Here is a 24,813-nt window from a genome sequence, read left to right as displayed (position 1 = left end):
AATTTTTTTATTTGACAGATTTTGGAAAAACCGTACAAAAATACAAGTATCCCATACGTTTTGAAAAAAAAAAAACGTAGAGGATAAAAACACAATAAAGCTCTCGGCTTGTTTTCATTGCGGCCCTTGCTATTAAAAACATCATCTTCATCCACCATGCAGACTAACTGTCTTAATCAAACAACATCTTTTGATCGCATTTTTGAACCCCAAGTCTTTTATTTCCTTGATTGATTTTGGTCATTTGTTTCACATGATTGCACTTGTATAAAAAAAACATACACTAGACTTCTAAATGTAAATAAACAAATATTAAAATCCCAACCCCTAATACTATATGAATGCTGTTGCCTCACCATATGAAAAGAGTTCACCAAATATTCTCAAACCAAAGAGGACTTTTAGAAGCAAAAAACCTATAATGGTAATACAACATTAATTAGTGTGGCTCCTGATAATACACAGAGGGCTTATGACATGAAATAATGAGCCTGTACAATAAACTGAGCATTATTGGCAGTATCATTACCTTTTATTCATCAAATGTTGGAAATCTGTATATCTGAAATCTGTCCTGTACCACAAGTAACCTTGTTTTTTACATGGATTTGTAAACCTCTTCTTTAAGTGCACAATACAAAACAACTAGACAGAATCAGAATTGAGTGAAAGAGGAACAAACAAAACCATTATAATGGTATGAATTATAAAAGATTGCAGAGATCCATGTGACAGTTACTACTACAATACAATCCTCAACTTATTCAAATGATGACAATTATAATTATGACAAAACCTAAATAAATCCAAATATTTTAGGTAGAAAATAATCTGACCATTTTAAATAACAACACAAACTTGAAAGATTTATGAACTAAGCCTAAAGAACAAGCCCATATGCAACTATATTAAATAGACATTACAAATATTAACACCACACAAATCTGTTTATCTGTGGTTTTGTTCAAATTTTGCTCGAATAACATGCATTTGTGAAGTAATAGAAATTAATTTTTTAACCACGGTAATGCAACAGCTTGTGTTACTGGCTTAATAACAGTTTCATTAGAAATTATTTGATTAACTTACTGCTAAATGACATTATGAATGGTTCAGTAAATACTGTAAAATAACTCTAAAGTCCTTTAATCACAAGTGGACCTTGCTTGACCTCTCCTATATCATCTAGAATCAAAATGGTACATACATAATATAAATAGAGTATGCATAAAGCCAGAAACATTATAATGAAAAATCACCATCACCAAAAAATAAAGTTTCAATTAAAAACCATCTTCAATGATCAGCTGAAGATTAAAAATGAAATCACCCACATCTTGGATGGCCTGAGAGGCTAGGTGTGAATTACAGCAGATCTAGCCTGTGGTGGACACGTAAGTGTTCATAAGCTACTTTTCTTTTAAAATAGGTGTTTAAAGCCTTAAAGTAAGTTAAATATAGACTCATGATTTGGATTTAAAAAGACAGTAAAACAGTCAAACAAAAAGTGCAATCTTTCATAATCAACCATTTACTGGTACAGAAATGCAAACTTGTCACCCTTTATTTATTATTCACTCCCTATTCCTCAAAACACTGAAACACACGAAGATAAGTTTGATTATGAAAGGTATATATATATATATATATATATATATATATATATATATATATAGGTACACTATATATATATATATATATATATAGGTACACACACACATATATATATATATATATATATATATATATATATATATATATATATATATATATATATATATATATATATATATATATATATATATATATATATATATATATATATATATATATATATATATATATATATATATATATATATATATATATACTACCAGTCAAAAATTTTGGGTCATGTTTTTTTTTTTCATGTTTATTTTTAAAGAAAATTATTTTAAATCAATTATTTTAAATCATTTATTAAATGTAAAACAAAATTGTTGATAGGTTAAATACTTATTTATTACTTATTGTATGTATTTCAAATGAAAATATTAGTCCAGTCATTATTGCTTTTATTATATTACCATTAATAATAATTATTATTATTATAATAACAATAATTTATATTAGAGTGATTTCTGAAGGACCATGTGACTCGAAAGACTAGAGAAATGAAGCTGAAAAATCATCTTTAAAATCCCTGGAAGAGTTATTAAATTTAAGTATAAACTACTTTTGAACAGTTAATTTATAGTGCAATAACATTTCAAAGTTTGTACTGTATTTTTGGTTAAATAAATGCAGCTTTGGTGAGCAGGATAAGCTTATTTTAAACATTTAAAAATCATACTGACCCCAAACTTTTGACAGGTAGTGTACGTATTACACAAACTAACAATATCGAAAAAAGCTGACCCTCCTGATAATCAACGTATAATTCAAACACACTTCAGAGGGTGAGTATATAAAAATATATCACAATTTTTTTATTATTGATCAGCGCCACAGTTCATGGATGTATGGGGTTTCTGCTGAGTTTAACCATAATGGAGTAAACATTTCTCATGTGCATGTGGTGTGGTGTTGAGAGCTGTGAATATGTTAGAATTTCAAGAATGACAAAAGCATTTAGGTACAAAAACTACTATTCGTAACTTTAATTCACTAATAATTAATTACTCATACAATGAAAACTAATATTTTACATTCGATTGCTGGGTTTCTGTACCTGAATACTGTTCAACTTCCCAGAAACCCTCGATTAGTATTTATCTGTGCTTGCAGTTTGTTTATTTTATTTAATGCATGATTCAATCCACTGCTACAAAATTACCCCAATCAATTCAAATGAAGTAAGTCTTTTAAAATAGAGCTATTTAAGCCATCTGCGGAAATTGAATACATATCACAATATATAATCGCAGGCAGACTAAACGTTTTCAGTATTGTGCAGCCTCAATTATAAATTTTCTTTTTTTTTTGTTAACTGTGCATTTAGTGTGAAACATTGCCGGTTTAATTAAGTGACTGCATGAAGTAAACATCCAATTATATTTGTTTGTGCTCCAAGCCACAGTGATCAGGGCAGACATACTATCCTTCAGACAGAGTTGTCCAAATGACACAATTGGCAAAGCATTGCAGGTTCACAAAATGACTGGCATCTGCTCTGACGTATCGTCCTCAAACAAAGAAAGGAGGCGTTTATATTGATTGGACGCATAAGAATTCAAGGCTGTCAGTTCCTCTAACTGCTACGTCACACCGCCAATGGCAGAAGTGTGTCAGCATGAGGGCTTGATAGGGCACAGCAGCTGACAGGCACAGCCAGCCACTGTAAACCAACCCTCCATAGCAGAAGATTAGGCCAGGGCAAGCATGTGGCACTTTAGATTTAGAATGGTTACTAACTGCGTATACAAATAAATTAGATTAATATAGCCCCGGACGGTAATGACTGAGGCTGCTAAACATACAAATCTGAGACTTATACCAAAAGGACTGAGTTAGGTGTTTTACTTTAAAACAGACTTACCTAAAAATACTTTTCCATTCCTCCTTCTTGGTATGGCACCCCCTGCAGCACCTGTGGCTTTCTGTAATGAACATCAAGAAACAACATGGGTAATAAAGTAATATGCAACCTTAAAAACGTTTCTATGTAGCACAAACAAATGCTAAAATATGTTGGGATTGGACTGGATTCAATTCATGCACACATGAAAGCTTTAGAGAGGAGAGACTGATTGTTCCGTGCAAAGACTATGATGGTAAAATCAGTTGACTGTGGAGTAAATAGGGCTACGTTGGTAATGCTGACACACTCATGTAACCCCAAGTAGAACAGAAGGAGAACAGGGCCAGCTGTTTCTGCAGATCCAGACATGCAAATAGCAGCATGATGATTTCAAATCAATTCATATTACATTAAGCACATAACTAGTGGCAAACAAAATCAAAACTATGTTTTAAATTGTGTGTGTTTTTATTTGCCATGCTATATATTTTGGTCAAAGATGAAATGGGTAATTTAAGCATCAAAACAACAGAAGTGTAAAAAGAGCTTTAGCTTCTTTATTGCATTATAATTATAAATATTTAATTTTTACAGAGTAAAAAAAGTAATGATACATTTTAGTAATTTTTTAAAAGACACCCACTAAGATATCATTTGGTATAAAAGTTTATAAAAAAATCTGGTCTGGCATATTTAGAACAGAAATCATTTGATGACAATAAAAGAGACTTTGTGTTAAGTTTAAATCTTTGGCTAAGTTTAAATCGCTGGTATCTTTTAAACACAATAATATTACTAAATATGTTGTGATATTTTATTCTTTTTTAAATTTAAATACGTACAAGTCAGAATAAGCATGTTGTTTCATTCTTATTACATGATCATATCTGATTCACTCAGTAATGATGAAACATTGTCACCCATATTTTATTTCAACAAAAGTTATTTAGAAGATTAAAGCAGATGCTTTTCTTATTTAACAAGTTTTCTGAGTTTAATAAATAGGGCTGCACGATATTGGAAAAAATCTAACATTGCAGTATTTTGTTATTATGCGATGTATTTGCAATGTAAATACAATTTTACCAGATGACTTAAATATCTCAAATTGAAAAGAATCAATCATTTTAAATTGATTATGATGATTTTTAGGGGAGAGCATCTGCATAAAATCAAATAAACAATCAACATTTATTTATTTATACAGTTGAAGTCAGATTTATTAGCCCCCCTCAATTATTAGCCCCCGGTTATTTTTTTCCCAATTTATGTTTAAGGGATAGAACTTTTTTAGCACATTTCTACATATAGTTTTAATAACTCATTTCTAATAACTGATTTATTTTCTCTTTGCTATGATGACAGTAAATAATATTTGACTAGAATATTTACAAGACATTTCAATACAGCATAAAGTGACATTTAAAGGCTTAACAAGGTGAATACGCTTAACTAGACAGGTTAGGGTAATTAGGCAAAGTATTGAAACAAAAACTAGACTATCGAAAAAAATATCGATTAAAGGGGCTAATAAGTTTGACCTAAAAATGTTTTTTTTTATTAAAAACTGCTTTTATTCTAGCCAAAGTAAAACAAATAAGACTTTCTTCAGAAGAAAAGATATTATCACATATAAAGCTTCTTTGCTTATCGTTTGGGAAATATTTAAAAAGGAAAACAAATTCAAATATGGAGGGGGGGCAACAATTCTGACATCAACTGTATATATATAAACACAATTAAAATAAAAAAAATAATTAATAGATTATCTATATTGCAACAGCATTGCTTTTAATGTTATAAGCAGCCACTTTTGGGTTAGATTATTCACGTAAACATATAACGGCATATGGCTTGTTTGCATTATGCTTTGTTTATGCATAAGTTATTTTGTTATGTTATTTAAATCAGAAAGTTTTGTTCATTCTACAAAAAAAATCTATTTTACATTTACACAATATAAAACAATCATAAATATACTAAAATAGAGTTCTTTATTAATTAAGAAATTAATAAAGAGTGTTCTATCATTTTTCTGACTTTAACAGTATTCAGGTACAGTAACTGAACAATAAAATAAAAAAATATTCAATAAATTATTCAATATTATATTTACAAATGCCACAACTTATTAAGCCTAAGTCATAATATGGTCACAGGACTCAGTATCATATACAAATTATAAACTATAATATAGACTCAACATTGCATATCCTGCGATGTGACTATTGTGAATGATTACACAGTGATATCGATGCTAAAATGATATATTGTACAGCCCTAACAAAAAAAATATTTTATAAACATCAATATGTGAAAAAAAATCTTATAGTTCCCTCAATTTGTAAAAGCACAAAACAAATTGACTGTATTCCCTGTAAATGGCCAAATATTTCTTTATCATGATGCAATCCAGTACACAAATATACCTTATCTTTAAAACTCAAGAAAGATGCAGGTAAAAACACCTCTGAAATATCTTTATGAAGAGTGATTTCTTTTTATAAAATATAAATATAATGTGCTGGACGTTAAACAGCATCTTACACAACAAGCATTTTCAGCATATAAATTTGTTCTGCCGCAGCTAACACCTTAAACCTTAACATTACACCTGCTCTCAGGTCACTTCCATACTCTAAGCTGCTTTCAAATCCAAAAGTCAGCCCCAGCCTGCTAAATTGAATTTGTCAGCATTTTTGGAAGTTTGTGAAAGAAGTGTGGGGAAACAAATCTAAAAAAAAGTGATTTTAATAAGCTACTGTCAATATTAAAGAAATTGTTCACCCCACAATGATCATTTCCTCTTAATTTAATCACCCAGAAGTCATCCAACCGTCAGTTGACTTTATTTCTTCAGTAGACGATCATAGAAGATTTTTAGAACAATCCATGGTCCTTGGTTTCCTACCAAGACTAATCATTTCGCTTTACAAGCCCTCAGCGTGTCATCAGGAGACATGGCTATTGATTTGGAGTCGTTTGAATGTTTTTATTTTTTATCTAATTGAACCATTCACTAACATTATAAAAATCACCAAGGACCACAAATTCAGCTTAAAATCTTTTTTAATGTTCTACTGAAAATAAAAAAGTCACCTTGGATGACTTGTGGGTGAGTAAATTAACAGGATATTTTCATTTTTGGGTGAACTATCTATTTAAGGCAGCAACAGCTAATCAGTAATACCAAAAACTAAATAATAACCTACAATGACTTTCATATAAACACTGTGGTTGGGGGGAGGGGGTGCATTGCACATGTGATGCATGTAACTGAATTAGGCCAAATGAAAATTATGCAATATAAATATAATAAATTCAGTAAATGTGTGTTCCTCCTATTTAACACAGCTGTTTAAAATTCTGTCTGTGCTTTTATTTTTAGAGTTTCATTTGTAGTCCAGTGACTTTCAAATAAAAATAGAAACAAGAAACCCATTTGAAATAGTGTTTAATCACAAAGTCTACTCACACAGGTGTAATCATATTTTTATAATAATGTATTTATATATTACTAAAATATATATTCATATTTAAAGAAAATCTGAATAAAGAAATAATGATTGAAAATCGAAATAAGCATTAGTTGCTGCTTTTCAACCTACACAGCCCAAGTTTTTTTTAAATGTACTGTAATTTTGATTAGTTTGCACTTAAACAAATACATATGGATGTCCAGTGTAATGGTACAGTGTAAATGTCCATGTCAAATAAATCAAATCAATAATATTTAAAACGCTTTATGCTATGAATGTAAATTTTGTTTTGTAGATTTGTTTTAGCTCAAAATATTTTAATCTACTTCCCGCAGTTTCAACCTTGACCTAACAAGACTCTTGCTTGTTCTGAAAAAAAGAAAATTTGCAAGATAAGATTTTTAATTTATATTAATGTTTCCAGTTTTGTTGTTATCAGTAATGAACATTATGCATGCACTGAATTAGCAACGATGTGAGTCAAAATTACAGTAAACAACAGCCCAATAAAAGTTCTTCATCAAGATTTGACCTATATTAAACCTTAAACCACTTTTGCTTGAGTGTATACTTCCTTTTATAGTGCATAACAAGCCATATGTTGATGTTCTTACCTCTTTCACATGCCGCTTTAAGTGCATGTACACACTCTGTCCAGTTTTACGGTAATGTCTCTCCACGTGTTCTCTTCCAAAACCCAGGAATGAGTTCATACACACATACAGACCACCTTCTGATTCCTAGAGAAATAATGAAACCAGAATAAAGTTAAGTCAAATTGTTTAGAATTATCAGGTTCTATCTGACATTTTTGTCAAAATTGAGTTATTCATAGATTCTTATTAAATGGCAACTTATTTACGTGCTGTTTTTGTATATGTTGTTTACATTTTAAGACTTTTTGTTTAAAAAATAAAAAAGGTTTTATCTACAAAGTCGAACTCTAGCTTGGCTCTATAGGGTAGAGCCTTTAGCTCTCTGTGAGACCATTCAGCACTTCTGTGAGCCAACAGCATTTCGAATGCAAGCACGAAGACCAATCATGAATCATGAATTAAACTCATTTGTTCATTGTCTGTTTTCTTTTAAAGTCTTTAAATTTGCCTTGAAGCTTTGAAGAGCAAATAAATAAATATAATTCAATAATTCATATAAACTATGTCATTCATTTTAATTAAATTAAATTAACAGCTGCACTGGATGACATATTAAACACATCCTTATATGCTTAATTTGAACAACAAATAAACATTAAATAAATGTTTTAGAGAGCAACTCTCAAACATCAACATATTGTTACAACACCAATTTTGTTTTTATTATTATTAAATTAATAAGCAGGCTGATTGTATTTCTTAAAAAGTAAAGCTTCAATTAATTATCTGACAGACAGAACCTTTTAAATCCAAGCAGAGAATGACTTTTTAGAATTAGAAGACTCAACCTGCATTTGACCTGTTTGTTTTACCCCAACTTGCAAATTTAAGAGAACTTTGATAATTTACATTTAGTGCACTTTTGGGGTCTCTGTCATATTTTTGTATGAAAGAGAACCGTTACACACATATTGTTTGCTATATGGAATGCAAAAACTTTGAAGCTCAATATCTTAAAATAATTCAGAACGAGGACAGAACCTTTTAATTCTAAAGCAACAAAATGTGTGCCAAAGTGTTTTATTATTTAGTTACATTAACAGACACACTGTGTGAATATATAACCGCTATTATAGGGCAAAATCTCAAAGAGCAAGACACCTTCTTTTCACAAACTGCACTGAAATTTGTCATGTATCTGACATGTATTGGAAATACAAAATATGGACATTAACATACAATTATGGGTTATAAAAAGACAAAAGTGTTCAACAGTGTCCAAACATGTGTGCCTTTTACTTAAGGATTCAAAGAGTTAGTCAAGAAAAAAAAATTATATGGAAGTCAACGATTTTCTGGTTTCCAGAACATTTTTCAAAATATCAAAATGTTTTGTGTTCAACCTCAAACAGGTTGTGATAAGTGAATGCTGAGTTACTGATAAAATAATTGTCAGTTTTGGGGGAAGTATGCCTTTAAATTACTACTGCAATAACAAAGTTTCTGAAAGTTCTCCAATTCTGTTGTTGGACATGATAATAATGCTTCATCAGGTTTATGCTACCTACATAAAGATTGGTAAACTGTTTCTGAAAGAAATCTCTTCAGCTCACAAAGCATTCACTTATTAATATGATGATTTGTTCATGATTATTATCAGTGTTCAAAACAGTTCTACTACTTCATATTTTCATACAAACTGTGCTATAATGCCATACAATTACAATTAACTCATAATATTAATCAAAGTGCGTAAATGTCACATATTACCAAACATTTTCTTTTAAATAAATCCTGTTATTTTTTTATTTTTTTTACTTTCTATTCATCAAAGAATGCTAAAAAGTAAAAATAATTTTACCAAATTATGAAACAATAACAGATAATAAGAAGAACCTTAACAATTCATAACGGCAAGCAAAAATATTAGAATGACACTGAAGACTGGAGTTTTGATACTGAAAGCTCAATATTGAATAACAGAAATTAAATTACATTTTAAACTAAGTTTACACAGAAACAATTGTTTCAAATTATAATATAGTTCACAATATACATTTTTATTATATTTTTGATCAAATGAAAGAGCACTGGTGACCAGAAGCATTAAAAGCCTTTACACATGTAGTCTATATTGCAACAGCATTGCTTTTCTTGTTATATGCAGCCACTTTTGGGTGGTTATTAAGATTATTCACATAATAATATAACGGCATATGGTTTGTTTTTTTGTGTTATGTTTTGTTTATGTTATTTTGCTTAGTCAACGAAAGTTTTGTTCATTTTACAATCTTACTTTTACACAATATAAAACAATCATAAATAATAGTCAAACCTTTCTGAGAAAATTCTGAATCAAAACACTGTGATAAAGTGGCGGTGTGTGTTGGTTAGGGTGTTGAGGGGCCACCAGACTGAAAAACCTGTCACTTGCTCCTAGTGACACACGAGCTTCAACAGATAGTGTGTAAAAATAACCTGTCTTTTAGTCTGACATGATGAACTCCAAACAGCTGAGTCACCTTTAAAACTTTTACAGCTGAGAGACAGTTGTACACATTTATGAAAAAGTTCATAGCGTTCTACAAATTATATGCTATTACACATAATTTGTGGACAGTGTGTGTTCACTCCAGTACAACAACCCAAGATGACCTGGATTCTTTTTATAGGTTGTGTGTGGGACATGCTTATGTGCTTTTGAATTTACATTTAGGAAATCTCAGTTTTTACATTTATTAATCAAGCTTTATCTGGCGTTGTCCCTTAATAACAAAAAAAATGATGTGTAATAATGTACAGACATAAAGGATTATTAAAATTCAAAAATAAAAATAAATATAGGATAAATTAAAATGTACTCACTATTTACTCACCCTCAAGTAGTTTCAAACCTTTATGAGTTTCTTTCTTGGATTTAACACAAAAGACAATATTTAATGACGAAAACGTGTAACCACTGACTTTTATTGTAGGAAACAATACAATGGAAGTCAGTGGTTACAGGTTTCAAACATTCTTCAAAATATAGCCCAGCTATTTCTTGTGTTTAACAGAAGAAAGCCCATAAAGGTTGGAAACAAGAAAATGATAGACAAAATTTTGCTGTTTGGGTAAACTATCTCTCAACAAGTACACTAGGCGACTACATGTGGATGGGAGGATGTCGAATGCAAAACTATTGCTCTGACACGCCTTCAAAACATGACAAAAAATAACGTAATCCAGCGGTTTAGCAGACTTTCAGTGTTTATGTAGCTAATTACCATTATGTATGAGAATCTCGTACGGTATAACGCCATTTATATGAGGCGAACCTGCTCCCGCTGTAAGATGTAAACACCCGTGGGTTATTTATTTAATTCTGAAGGCTGTCACATAAGTTTAGCGGGAGAATGGTGGCTGATGATCCCCAGTTTCTCTCTTCTAATCGTTATAATGCAGTTTTTTCACGTGTTTGAGGGACGCCAGTTGTTGTTTAACGCTCATGCATGGAAGTATTTGACGCGATACTCACAGGAGAGTCGTAGGAAAAAGCGCACTCGCTCTTGAAAACCCTGTCTCCTGTCCTCGGTACTCTAATGGTGGGCATGTACGGGACCAGCAGCTCTCCCAGATCTGTAGCCATCTTCACATTCCTGCTGCTCGCACCACTGTGAGCCTCAGCCTCGGCGGAGCAGCGTGTCAGGCTGAAGAGGAGATCGGGCTATTTTTAAATCACACAGACCCGACATTCCTCATGGACCGACACTGGGATGTGACGACGAAAACATTGGGACATGCAAAGATGAAGGTGGGTGGAGGGGGGTGTGCAGGAGTGGGAAAACAATGGGTGTCCCCTTCGAGAAATATTCGGTATTTGACATTATTCACCCTGACGCCAAACGGTGGCGTTTTCAGAACTGCACACACTGCGTTTGATGCGTTTATTTTAGAAATCAAAATAGCGCCACATGCGTCAAGCTGTAGTGCTGTTTAATTGCTTGTTTTGTTTTGTTGTTTGTTTGTTTTTGATGTAATTTATTTTTTATAGTTTTCCATGAAAGAAATTAATTGTATGATCAATTTTACAGTTTGTGTCAACGATATTTAGTTATCAACCTATGCTATGGTATAACCTACATATGGGTGATTATAAAAGAGAGGGTAGCCTACATTTTGCGTCTCCAAGTTAAACCTACTTTTTCCAAAACAAAAAAAATATATGAAGAGTTGCATGACACATCAATTTTTCGTATTTATCATTTTGCATAATTTCAAATCAATAATTGATTGAGTGTATTGTAAATTATACATTTGCTGTCAAATTTCCAGTTTAAGGAAAATTTATGAATAATGCTTAAAAAAAACCCACAATTCGGTAATGAGTGACATATTATGTAAAACACATGTTGAAATTGATGTTTTAGACAACATCAAGTGTTAGCCGTTTTATTTTCTTCACTGATTGGAAGAGTTTATGAACCAAACAAAATTATTCCAATGAATGAGCACATTACTATAATAATGGGTATTATGGAAGGTGGCTTCTGATTCTAGTGGGACCTGACTGCAAAAGAAAAAAAAAAAAGAGAGAGAGAAAATAATCCCAAAATGTTTAGTGGCTATTTGTTTATTTGCAATCATGTGAATGCTTTAATTTTTTTTTTACTCCAATTTTGAACATTTGTATTAAAACAAATATTTTAGTAATACTTTGATTCCATTTTTTCTCGTGTGTGCTTGGCTGTAAAAGCAAACTAATTAAATATTTAAAAATAGGTTACTCTTTCACAAAAAAAAATGACCATAAGTGGACTCATTAGCATTTCATTCCATATCCAAGATCAATAAACAATGTCTGTATAGGTTTCCAGTTGGTCTGCTGCCATACTGCGATAAACTCTGTACTGAACAGATTAAAATGAATAGCGATGACAGAATTTCCGTTTTGGGGTAAACGGCAACAACTTAAACAATACACAATAGCAGTCACTTATAATAATTAGTTTATTAGTGCCCGAGGCAAAGAAAAAGGAAAAGACATTTCTAATAATAACATAACATTATACATTGTATAATGCCTGAATATTTTGGACAGGTCTACATGAACCCTCCTAATTATCAGGGGTTGACTTGATGCTGTTGTCGATGAGCTCCTTATCAATCGTAGGAATTTGGAACCAGGGTCCATCTCCTTTTTCTCTCATGTGTTGGCGAACTTCATTGTGCATTTTCCTGCAACAAACATATCGAAAGAAAAAACAAAAAGAGTTCAAACTATGCTACAACAAAACAAGATTGACATTCTACAACAATTTAAGTGTTCTGTAATTGTACATTTTCTTATTGATTCTTCCATATGTTTACCCTACAGAAGAGGTCTCTCTTTTCTTTTAACCTTCTACATGATTTATTAATGAAATGATGATATTTTCTTTACCTGATGGCACCTCACGCTCAGAATCAACTTGCATTGTGTATAGTGTGAATCACTTCAGTCTGCAAACTAAGTTGTCTTTTGCATGTCATGTTTCTCTTTAATGGACAAATACACTCACAAATATGCCAAAAATCACATTTAAAAAATGTAAAAAGGTGGAAGATCATAGCATGTGTATTATTAATTTAAATCCTTGCTTTAGCCACCTCAAAGTGACCATGATATTTCTTCTGTTAATTCGATGAATCAATCAACCATTCGTAAAGATGATGTTTTTCCCAATGCGTTTAACCACTCAATCATATTTGAGCTTTATATGGTTATTTTGTCATTCAACATGGAAGTCTTATACCGCTATATTAAATAATAGTGCATAAGTACATGAACTGGGATGAACCAAGTCACTAGTTGACTTGTTCTTCTTACATTGATGTTCATCAGCTAATAATATTCAGTGAGGGGAAAAAATACATTTAAAAAATGATGAAAAGGCTTGCAATACAATGTTTAGATTTTGAATTTTATTTACGGATATTGTAGATTGTGCCTCAAAAGTTTTTTAATAAAGCATTTTCTATTTCATTTATATATATTTACAAAATATTTCTGCACTTTTAATAAGGGTGTCAAGATCCTCCAAATCCTCGATTCGATTACATTTTCGATTCTAAAGGCACGATTCGATTCGATTTTTTGATTATGAATAATTAATTAATTGATGACCAATTAATTATTTGTAGCCTACTGTTTAAACTACCTGACCTGCATGGTCTTTGTTTTACCCATAAACAAATCATACAGTAAATGAATAAAGGCAAGTTACACAAATAATTACCACCTGTCAATCACTTTTTCTGCGGAACTCGTGAATAGGCAGTGATCTGTGTCGTTATAATGGCTTCGGTAAAAAAAGAGGCAAAACTAACAGGAACCAGCCAACAGTATCTGAGGTGTTCGCTAAAATGATTAAGTACAAGTGAAGCCTAGTTCACACTACAGGATTTTAAACATCAGCAGATCGCTGTACTGTTCACACTACATGACTTGACTTTGTGTCTTTTAATCTCTGTGGTGTTCACACTACGCAACACTCTGTGAATGATCCACAAGAGGGGGGGTCACACACTACATGATCTGACAACAACTCATTCCCCATCAGCTCATTCAAGCTACCAAACCACAGCCAATGAAAATTTGAGGGAGGAGTCATCAGAAAAAGCTGAACACTATTGGCTGCTTGTGTGCTGATTACATCACTGACAACGTTTCAAGCTTTGGAGAAAGAATTTAAAAACATCTCAAATCAGCTAATTCATCAGCGGATTAATCACTCATCTGCAAGGTTCCAGTGGATAGATACACAGAGAGTTTTTAATTTTTGTAATTGTATAACTCTTTGAAATAAAACTAACATATTTATAACACCCTGCCGTTTTCTAACTATCAGTGTATTTCTTTCTGACACTGTTATTTTTTTTTATTACAAAACAGTAAAGAACTGAGCATTTCTGCCTTAAATTACCATATTGGTTAAAATGACTGCATGCATGTCTGATACTTTTCACTGTGACTTTAAATATGTGTGCATTTTCTTGCCTAGCAATTTCCTGCTAACATAAACAAAACTTTCTGATGGCAAAAACATCAATTTACTTCAGATATCTTTCAAAACAGCATATTCTTTGCTGTGAAATAGCTCCTGTTAGAAAATTAAAATAAAAGCTAAGACCTTTAAGTGTTTTAGTATCTTAACTACATATTTATAGGCTGTATTACCAAAAAAAGATTATATTTTTAGGGTAATGGTGTCATTAAATATGATGCCAGACATTCAACGCTTAATTTTAATATCTCAATAATAGCTTTGAATGTAAATATGTTGTGACAATATGGCGTTTCACATGAGAACGATCAGAATGAGCAGTATGGTAATTCTAATAGTTACAGAATTCTAGTTCCACTGTTAATATATCCTACCCTCATGTCTGTGTTAACACAGAATGAAGCGAGTGCACCGATGCCCATTCTGACCAATCAAAGATGTTTCTGCTGAGCTCCTGAACACACAGGCATTCAGCTCATGCTGATATGCTCTCTCATTGGCTGCAGCTCGTCACTACATCTGACCACACGTGGGGTTGAGTCGGCCGACTGCTCTGGAATATTTAGCATGCTAAATGTTGGATTTCCGTCTGCGAGGTGTCAGCGAAGCGTCAGCGAGCCTCGTTGATGCGTTGTTCAGTAGTTCACACATAAAGAGCGCCGAGCGCCCGCAGATTTCTTCCCGATCATAGCCCGATCTGTCGGCGAGCTCGTTAACTTCCAAATCGGGCTCAAATCAGGCTTAAAATCCTCTAGTGTGAACTAGGCATGAGTAAAAGATTAAAGCAGTCCTCTGACTGCCTGGACCCGCTGTGTGTGCGTCTGTGTCTGTGTGGTCACGTGATGTGCATTTTCAGAGGTAGAGAGGAAGGAGGGCTGCTCAGAAATGCTACATGCCACTGTGGATGTTAAATCGTTGTCGTTCTAAAATGCCATTTAAAAACAAAGACAGTGTAAACAGGGCCTGAGTGTGTACTTTTCGCGAGCGGATTTGCAACGGGGGCGGGCGGAGGATCGCAATGCCGGTGTTGTCTATCGGACGAACCGTACGTAATACGTACATAGCAGAGCTTGCAAAACTGTGTTTTTTTTTGTCGACAACACGAACGTTGTCAACATAACTCACTGGAAATCCAAAATGCTTACACACCGGCGACTTCATTGAAAGAGGAGAGGGTTTAAGTTCTGTCGACGGGTCTCCTGCTTCTACAGTTTAACGAGCAAAAGTCCAAGGTCGCACTGCTACCTTTTCTAGGAACAGTCTTTAAATGCATTTTGCAGCGGGATGTTTGTTTCCAAAACAACTCCATGAAATGAATGACACTGGGGGAAACTACGAGAGCCCAGAGGAGCATTGGCGGATGTTAGAGTGAGAACCAATTTACACTGAAACAAACTGATGGAAACTATACATTCAGGTTAATCGATAAAATCGATTTTTTGTCCAGGCCATACATGAATTACCTCTATTCTCCTGTTAACGCATTACTGCATCCAGGCACTCCATCAACCCAAACCAACTAATAGTGCTAATATACAGTAGTCAACATTCAAAGTAGATCTAAACCTTTCATCAAAGTTGCCCTAAAACCATTCAACAACACCCATTCTTTTTGTAGGACAATGATGAAAAGCTTATTGATCCACTTCAAATGTTGACTACTGTACACTAATGTGAAAACCATGATGCCAACTATATATTTCAAACAGACATCTCAGATGAACAGTTTTTAATCTTTCAAGAGTCATTAATATCATTATCAATATACAAGACACCACGAGCTCAGACCCTGCATTTTTTTAACACTGTATTAACACGAATTTTAGGTGATCCAAGCGCAAGTGGTCAGCCAATACTCAATGGTGTTTCCACCAGTCATTAATCCATTTTAATACATAATTTGTGTTTTTATATTGCCAAATCCATTTTCTCTTATTTTACCACACACTACAAGCTCAGTGAATGAACTGGTAAAGAGTAGCATAGGTGACTCTAGTTCAGTGTTTCTCAACTGGTGGGTCACGACCCACATTTTTAGTGGGTCGTGGAGTGTGTGGTCAAAAAAACAACAGAAGTTTAATTTTTTACTTATTTTGCTTTTACTAGACTGTTATTTTGAAATGCGTGCGCGACAACCCTACCATTTGACATGTGAAATTTCATTTAATTATAGCAACATATGTCGAAGCACAAGTACGACCCCGAATATGTAAAGTATGGATTTACATATATTGATGACAAAAGTCATATGTAGTGAGGTGCTCTCATAAGAGAGCATGAAACCTTCTACATTAAAACGACATTTAGAAACCAGACAACATGTTTTATTAACAGTTCATAGTAACTGAACCTTTCCTTACCCTAACCACTGTTTACAGTATTTGTTGTTTTTACTTTGTAATATTTGTATACTTCGATACATTTTGTTAAATGACAGCAATAAAAATATTGTTTATTTGTAAGTCTTGGTGATTTTGATTTATCTGTCACTACTTGTGTATGTTAACCAAAAATACAAATTAATTATGATTTCCAAAATTGGATTATAGTTCCTAAAAATTTGGTCACGGCTTGATGTCCATGTAAAAATGTGGGTCCATTGGCCAATCCAGTTGAGAACCCCTGCTCTAGTTTAAATTTAATTACATCTTAAAGTGATCAAAAGTGGCTCAAAATAATTTAGACTCCATTTACACCAGTATTTAGTGTTGCACATCATTGTAATCGGTTTGATAAATATATGTCTAAGTATCCGGTTTAAACAGGGCCATTTTAAAAGCTTAAATCAAATGCATGATATGAATAAATAAACAATGCTAATAACAGCTATAAAGAGGGTGTAGAGGCTTGGACCCAAAAACATGAGTCCTTATGTTATGATAACTTTACTAACATCAACTTTAACTAACAATAGAGGTGACATTATTACAGTGCGCATTAATCTTTGTTTTAAGGAAAAAATTATCCGTTCATTGACAGTTCATTAAATGATATCAAACATGAACACTTCATATGTAAATTTTGTGAAAAAAAAAACCTTTAAAAAAAAGGTAAATCATATTTATGTTACCTTGTAAGTTATCAAATGAATATTTCTTATAAAATGCTAACAAAAATACAACATTAAAACAATTTGCAATTAATTAGATGTTAATGTGATCTTACCTCATTTCAGCCTTCTCTGTTTCCATCTGGATAAGTGCCAACATTTTCTCGTAATCCTTTACTGGGCTGTCATAAACGTAACGAGCAATCCAGCGGGTGATTGGATGCTATCAAAGGCAATGCAGACAACCAATGAATAACAAGACATGGCCCATTACAACAGCAACACAAATTTTTACAATTAATAATATGCTATTTTTGCAGGCATTAACAGTGTATAAGCAAAGTACCTTGTAGTATTCCCAGTGCTCTGGTTCATAGCCTTCAGGAGTCTCTGCTAACTCACAATCTCCTGTTTGATGCAATGTATAAAGCAATCAAGTTATGTCAGCATGTAAGCAATAAAAATTAAAACTGTCAAGAAACATCAGAAACTTACCAATGAAAACATTAACACTCGTCACAAACACTGCCATGGGGATGCCAGTGAGAAGGACATAAAACTTCTGCAGTAATGAAGCAAGAGATAAACAAAAAGAACGGAAATGTGTTATTTGACTAAGAATGTTCAGCATTCCTAATAATTTGCAACTAAAGTAGAGTAATTTTAAAAGGCTTTACCAGGAGTTTAAGAAACCTTTTATCATAGAAGGATGAGGGCTGGATCATAAACATCCGTTTACCATGGCTTCCATGACGGACAACCACTGAAAAACAATAGAATATGTTAAATATATGTACAAATGAAATAAAAGAGCAATTATACAGAGTTTTACAGTTAACCCGAATTAAAACCGCGTACAGTTATTAGCATTGTAATGAAAAAAATAAATAAAAATGTTGCATACAAAACAATAGTCAAGTTTTATGCTTGTCTGATTTCTTACGTTGCATGTACTTATACAAACAAGAATATTAATACTTTTGTTTGACAAACATATTAACTTTATGTCTATCTAAAAACGACGGTAAAGGATAAAGTTGGGATTATTTTGAGGCCAGCTTGTTGTACTCTTGACATGCTAAGCAAGGTCACTGCTAGGAATGATAGTCACAGAGGGACACATCGTTGCGTTTAGAAATAGTGACTATTCTTTACCTTGTTCTGAACGTGCAACGGCCCTGGAAAGCAGATTTGAAGACTGAGATGTTCGTTTCAGCGGGTTTAATCGGGCTGTAAAAGCAGCCGCTGAGCGGAATATGCTCATGCCCACCATGACTGTTGAGGGAGTGCGTGAACACCGGCTTCTCTGATTGGCTGATTGTCCGCAGAGTGAAGTCATGTTCGCCATTGATACTGAGGGCAAGATAAAAATTCAAAATAAAAGACGACTCTTCAAACGCTGGTTTACAAAATAAAACGATTTAAATGATTTATGTTATGAATGAGACATTTAAAGATAACATTTATTATAAAGAATCTACATGAGCAGTTATTGAATTTCAACAATAAGTAGAGTTTTGATTTAAACTTTATTGTGTTATTCTTGGTGAATTAAGTGTATTCATTGATTTTTTTGTCAAATAAAAAACTAAAAAACCAAAGAAATATTAATTTAAATGTAAAGCGTCCATGGTTACAAGCAATTTTTAATTTTATGTTAAATAGTTAAGTTACGTGCATGTGAAGAAATATGTCGAATACATCTTTCTGTCCACGGGGTGGCGCTGCTCGCTTCCGCTCATCGTTTTGTTTGACATTGTCAAGATGGCGGCGGCCGTAACAAGCCGCCTGACTGCTGCTGTCTGTAGACAATTTCAGCGTTTTGTCACAGTGTCTGCTCACGCAAAGCCACAATTTGCGACGTCCACATTTCAACCGTGTCATCAAAGGTACTTTGTTTTGCTGGTTGTATATATCAGTGCGTCGTTGACGGTGCATAAATGAGCATGATTTAGTACGTTACTAATATCTGTTTTCATGTTTTTGGCAATTTAGACAAGTGGCTGACTCGTGGTGGTTCAGAAGTTCTTTGAATAGCCGATCTCTCCACACAACGTGTGTCAGAAAAGGGCTGGATGAATTTTTTGACTTGCCAGAAAACTGGGGTGAAGAAACCGTAAAATCAGGTATCAAATCCTACGTTTCTATCAGTTAGCTGTTTCTCATACTTCAGGGTCCATACCTTGCACTTGGGAGACATACAGTGACGTTAGTAGTAGTAATCTTCCATCATCGCTTGATTGTGGTAATAATGTTGTCATACATTTGTTGTTGTTTTATCATAGGTGCTCCATGGACTGCAAAACAGCTAAGGGTGAAAAGTAACGAAGATTTGCATAAACTTTGGTAATTGAGTAGGATTTTTACAGTCTGAAGACTTAAGCAGACAACAGTTATGCTTATTGGCCCATATTTCTTGTATTTTCAGGTATGTTCTCTTGAAGGAAAAGCATATGTTACTCACTGTAGAACAGGAAGCCAAGCGGCAGTGTGTTCAGATGCCCAGTCCAGAGCGCATCAAAAAGGTATTAAAAGTTTTATTAAAATGTTCCGTGTCTGTTGGATAAATAATCCATTGAAAATAGCTGTACAGTGTGACACAGAATGTACATGGTTTACTGTGTATCCCATTGCATGTACGTAATCATTCATTAAGATTGGAGTCAAAAAGTTGTAGTTTTTTATTTTATTAGTACTTTTATTAAAGAAATACACATACAATTTTCATTTCTTTATTAAAATATCATCTTACAACTACGTCTTCTCTATGGAAGTAAGTCAGGGCCAAGAATCTAAAAACACTTGAAATTGTGACAACACTTGATTGTCAACCATTGTCAACCAAAATGACTACTTTTTTATCCATTTCTCAGTGAATATAGGCAATGTATTTTGGTGAGAGGGAGTAAAATCTGTGGCAGGGGCAGCTGCCACTAAATCTGCCACAGCTAAGTGCACCTGCCACAAATACCTGCCACTCTACCCATCACGACTAGAGGCAGCTGCCTCTGAACCTGCCACTGCTGGGGCGCGCCTGCTACAATTTTATGCGCCTACCACAAATACCTGCGACTGTTTTGTAAGCCTGCCACGGCACTGCCACAGTTGTACGCACATGCCATGGTTATGCGTGGTTGATACGGCACCCGCCATGGTTATACAGGTCTGCTATGGAACCTGCCATGGTTATGCACGGCTATGTGTATGTGCGGCTGATATGGAACCGTCACGGTTAAACCGTCTGCTATGGAACCCGCCACTGTAATTTGCGGTAGTCCAGAATGTGTTTTATTAAAAATCATTTTCTAACACCCTCACCACCACAACTTGGACACGAAACAACTTAATGCCGAAAAAGCACGCTCTAAATGTATGCTCTGCTGGTGAAAAATGGTGACTTAGAACAGTCAATATATCAAATAATAATCCAAAGGTGCACCACAATTTGAACTGTTACTTTTGTCCTTGTAACCCATTTGTTGCCAACACGGATTTTCTAGGCATACCGATAATAGTCAGATTTGAACGTTTGAACAGACTGCAGTCCACTACACAAGACAAATGCGTCCATTTGTGTTTTGAAATCATTTACAATGGATTGTTTTTTTAGGCTACAGTTGTCCCTAAACCTCTTCCCTTATTCCAAGGTCTTTTGCTGTAAGCTTAAACCTCTTTTATTGTGGATGACCTGAAATCAGGATATTAAAATTCCCTGATAATTCCAGCTTTTCCTGGCTGCACAGATGTCTTTTGCTCATGGTGTAGGCTATAAATCTAGAAACGCATAACAGTGTGGCCATTAACCGTGACGGGTTCTGTGGCGGCGCATATAACTGCAATGATTTCTGTAGCAGCCGCGTATAAAAGAGGCGGTCTCCGTGGCAGGCCCATATAACCGTAGCGGATTCTGTATCAGCCGCTTATTACCATGTCGGATTCCATATCAGCCGCGCATAACCGTGGCGGGTGCCGGAGCAGCCGTGCATAACCATGGCGTGTGCTGTGGCAGGCTTACAAAACAGTGGCAGGTATTTGTGGCAGGCACATAAAACCGTGGCGGATGCCGTGGCAAGCGCGCTCAGCAGTGGCAGGTTTAGAGGCAGCTGCCTCTAGCAGAAGTGGCAGGTATTTGTGGCAGGCGCACTTAGCTGTGGCTAGTTTAAAGGCAGCTGCCCCTGTCAAAGAGATTTTACTCCCTTTTCAGATTTTATTAAACAGATATATTTATTACCGTTTTTTTAAAGATGCTAGGACACATTTCTCAATACTTGGATCACAATTGCAACACTTTTTATAGTGAGCACAACAGAAGTCCATGTGGGCTAAACTGAAGATCAATTATCATTGTTTTGGCACAAAATGCATTCAGTGACTAAATCTCTTAAATTTCATGAATACTTTTCTCACTCAGACACAACAACTGCCAACAATCTTTGTACATACAGGACATTTTGCATATGCTTACATACAGTTTTTAAAATGTTAAACTTCTGTCAAAACAAGAACATAATGCAAAACTGAATTGGACAGCAAAATTCAACAGCCACATTTTCTTGAAACATATTTCAAATCTAAAAATGCAGTTTAACCAGCCAGATTAGCATTACTATTGTATCTTTATCAGTGGATGGTGTCTATACAAATTCTTGTATTTTGGAATTAGTTAAATAATAAAAATAAATAAACAACATCAAATACTGAAAAAATCTGCATCATGTCCGATTCATTCCAGTAACATATATTGCAGTTATAAACAATTTATATTGCAATTATAAACAGAGATGTGTCCTTGCTTTACACAAGAAAACCCTGAGGAATGCTACATGTTGTTAGTGTTTTTAGGTCATCATTTTGTGGGTGACAAAGTGTGTTTGTTGGCTGTCAACCAGTGCTAGTGTTCTAGAAGAATGAGTATATTTGAGACCTGAATAAAGTGTTCTGGTAGTTGTAATGCATTTTGAATGTGAAATAAACTGCTTTGCCAAGTTGAAAGTCAGTTAGGAGAATTTTGAAAAGCGACCTAAGTATTGAGAAATGTATCCAAGCGTCTGTAAAAACTGTAAAATAATATTTTAGTTACCAAACATATTTAGAAATTGAAATAATACAATTAAATAATTCAAGCAAAATATTGCAAAAAGTTACAACCTTTAAAATTGTAACAAAATTTTGCTTCTCTTGATTTTTCCTTTTTTTTTTTTTTTTAAATATTGTATTTAATATTTTCCTATAACATAAATGTGGGTGTACTGCTTTTTGGACCGTTATCGTAAGTTTTCTTTTTGTCATAAGCTCCAGATTTGGCTTCAGTACTGACTAATGTATATGCACAAATATAATATTGTATAGCTTCCTATTAAAAATATGAATTTAAAAGGTTTAGAAAAGATTTAAAGGTATATATGCTGAGCACTGTATATATAAATAAAATAATATCCGCCACTCCCTGAACAGCAGAACACAAGCTGTACATGTCGTTATTATTATTTGATGTTTGATACATTAATAAAGTGTGTTTTCTTTGAGTAGGTAAAACTAAAGCTTATTTATATTTAAGACTGCTTGAACTTTATTACAAAATTGTACACATGTGAATATGAATATAACTATGTGGTTGATACTGCAAAATGCTCTTGATATTACAGTCATTGTGATATTGCTGTTCAAAATAAAAGAGAATAGACTTTACTTGGACCCATTTAGCAAGCAGTCTTTTTAATAGCGTGTGGTTTATATACATGCTCCTGCCGAATGGGACATTTGATACACCCAACAAACAAAAACAAAACACTGCATACTGGCTTTTAGCTTGAATCTGCCCGTTATCAATCAAATCAAACAGTTTATTAAATTCCCAAAGGACATAAGTTAATCTCTTAGTCCTGAGGTGTTATCAGGGTGAAGGAGGACATGGATTCTATTCTATTCATTCTGAATTCTTTGGATAGGTTGAAAGGTCTATGATCCGTCTGGACACTGTTGTGAGAGAGCGTGAGGACGCCCTGCGCTTACTGCAGACGGGACAAGAGAAAGCCAGACCAGGCGAATGGAGACGAAATGTCTTTGGCCAAAACTTCTGGTAAGTAAATGCATTGTTTTGGCAACCGTTTTCTTATGAGTATACTTTGTGTTTAACATAAGTTACTATGAGCATGTCTGTTTATTAGGTACCGCTACAGGGAATACCCGATCCCCTGGTACCTGAATTCAAGATACAAAAGGAAGAAATTCTATGAACCAGCACACGTTTTCCCTTACACAAGGTATGTCTCGAATCTTAAAGGTGTGATATGGGAGATGAATTATACTTCAGAGCTTTTGCGTTCCCCTAACATCTATTTGTTTTATTAGGGGGCTCTGTAATAATCTTATTGTCACTATATTCATTCATTCTTTTATCACTTTTTCAAGTTCCATTTCTCAGTGAAATGTCTTTGCCTTTGTATTAATATTTCTATAAAATATAGATTCATTATATTAAGTTGTTGTGCAGTGATTTTATTTCTGTTGTGATGCATTGTAGGTTGAGAATTGAAAAGTACCTGAAGAGCAAAGTCCGGAAAGAAAGAAGAGAAAAGAGAAACCAAAAAAGGCTTGCTGCAATGTTTCAGAAAAAGACTGCACTTGCATAAGCCCATTGAACATTGTCTTTTCATCACATCAACTTTTTTATTATTTCTCCAGAATTACAAAATATGTTGTACAGTCAAATAATAAATTACAACTTGTAACAGTGAAACTGTCGTGTTTGGGTTTGTATTTACCTTGTATTAAGTAAGTTTTACTGAATATACAATTCTGAAGACTTGTGCTCAGAGTATGGATACATTATTGTGAACCCTCGATACACATATCAGTACGTCCTAAACATAATATGTCAAGTGGCCATTTTGGAAATGTGAGCAGCAGCACAATTTAAAATGGATCAGAGGATTTTGCCACCACCAACAAAAGTAAAATCAAAATTTGCGGTTTACTCAACTGGAGAAAGAAACTAGACAATAGAAAAACTAAGTAAAATGCAAGAACTGAAAAGCAAAGCTTACAGTGAGTGTTGGAGAAGTTGCTTTTGAAAGTATTGCATTACAACATTAAGTTACTCTCCAAAAAAGTAACTAGTTTTGTTACTTGGTTACTTTTTATGGTAAGTAATGTGTAATATTAC

The 24,813-nt window shown here is 33.7% G+C and overlaps 3 protein-coding genes across 9 annotated transcripts in view; 1 reads left to right on the top strand and 2 right to left on the bottom strand.

Moving 5' to 3' along the window:
* The window catches only part of usp13 (ubiquitin specific peptidase 13), a 58,163-nt gene extending 46,932 nt beyond the window's left edge, over positions 1–11,231 (bottom strand). For all 4 annotated transcript variants that reach the window (XM_087255657.1, XM_087255658.1, XM_087255659.1 and 1 more), the window contains 3 exon segments: positions 11,092–11,231; positions 7,593–7,718; positions 3,518–3,578 (listed from right to left, as the gene is read on the bottom strand). In XM_087255657.1, coding sequence (XP_087111783.1) covers positions 3,518–3,578; positions 7,593–7,718; positions 11,092–11,202 — 298 coding nt within the window. In that variant the 5' untranslated portion in view covers positions 11,203–11,231.
* A 1,318-nt stretch (positions 11,232–12,549) lies between these two features.
* Positions 12,550–18,924, bottom strand: ndufb5 (NADH:ubiquinone oxidoreductase subunit B5). Its single transcript, NM_001105596.1, has 6 exons — positions 18,804–18,924; positions 18,326–18,411; positions 18,144–18,210; positions 17,995–18,056; positions 17,765–17,871; positions 12,550–12,791 (listed from the first exon to the last, which is right to left on the bottom strand). Exons 1-6 carry the CDS (start codon positions 18,919–18,921, stop codon positions 12,671–12,673), a joined length of 561 nt encoding a protein of 186 aa, NP_001099066.1. The 5' UTR covers positions 18,922–18,924; the 3' UTR covers positions 12,550–12,670.
* A 439-nt stretch (positions 18,925–19,363) lies between these two features.
* mrpl47 (mitochondrial ribosomal protein L47) lies at positions 19,364–24,387 on the top strand. 4 transcript variants are annotated; one of them, NM_001326393.1, is given in 7 exon segments: positions 19,364–19,537; positions 19,644–19,774; positions 19,934–19,994; positions 20,077–20,173; positions 23,597–23,727; positions 23,816–23,911; positions 24,172–24,387. In NM_001326393.1, coding segments are annotated over 7 exon segments (750 nt in total). In that variant the 5' UTR covers positions 19,364–19,412; the 3' UTR covers positions 24,281–24,387.
* Positions 24,388–24,813: the final 426 nt, after the last annotated feature.

This window comes from Danio rerio, chromosome 6, assembly GCF_052040795.2.
Source record: "Danio rerio strain M-AB ecotype USA chromosome 6, GRCz13ab, whole genome shotgun sequence".
In the NCBI taxonomy this organism is placed as follows: domain Eukaryota; kingdom Metazoa; phylum Chordata; class Actinopteri; order Cypriniformes; family Danionidae; genus Danio; species Danio rerio.
Note: the sequence above shows the minus strand (reverse complement) of the source record. Positions and strands in the feature narration are given on the sequence as shown.

Bases quoted from the DNA above. Each gene is read 5' to 3' on its own strand.
- ndufb5 (NM_001105596.1), bottom strand. From the start codon at position 18,921: ATGGTGGGCATGAGCATATTCCGCTCAGCGGCTGCTTTTACAGCCCGA. The intron at 18,412-18,803 runs GTAAAGAATAGT...ATTGTTTTTCAG, and splicing joins CGTTGCACGTTCAGAACAAG to TGGTTGTCCGTCATGGAAGC. The intron at 17,872-17,994 runs GTACTTTGCTTA...TGCCTTTGATAG, and splicing joins AGCACTGGGAATACTACAAG to CATCCAATCACCCGCTGGAT.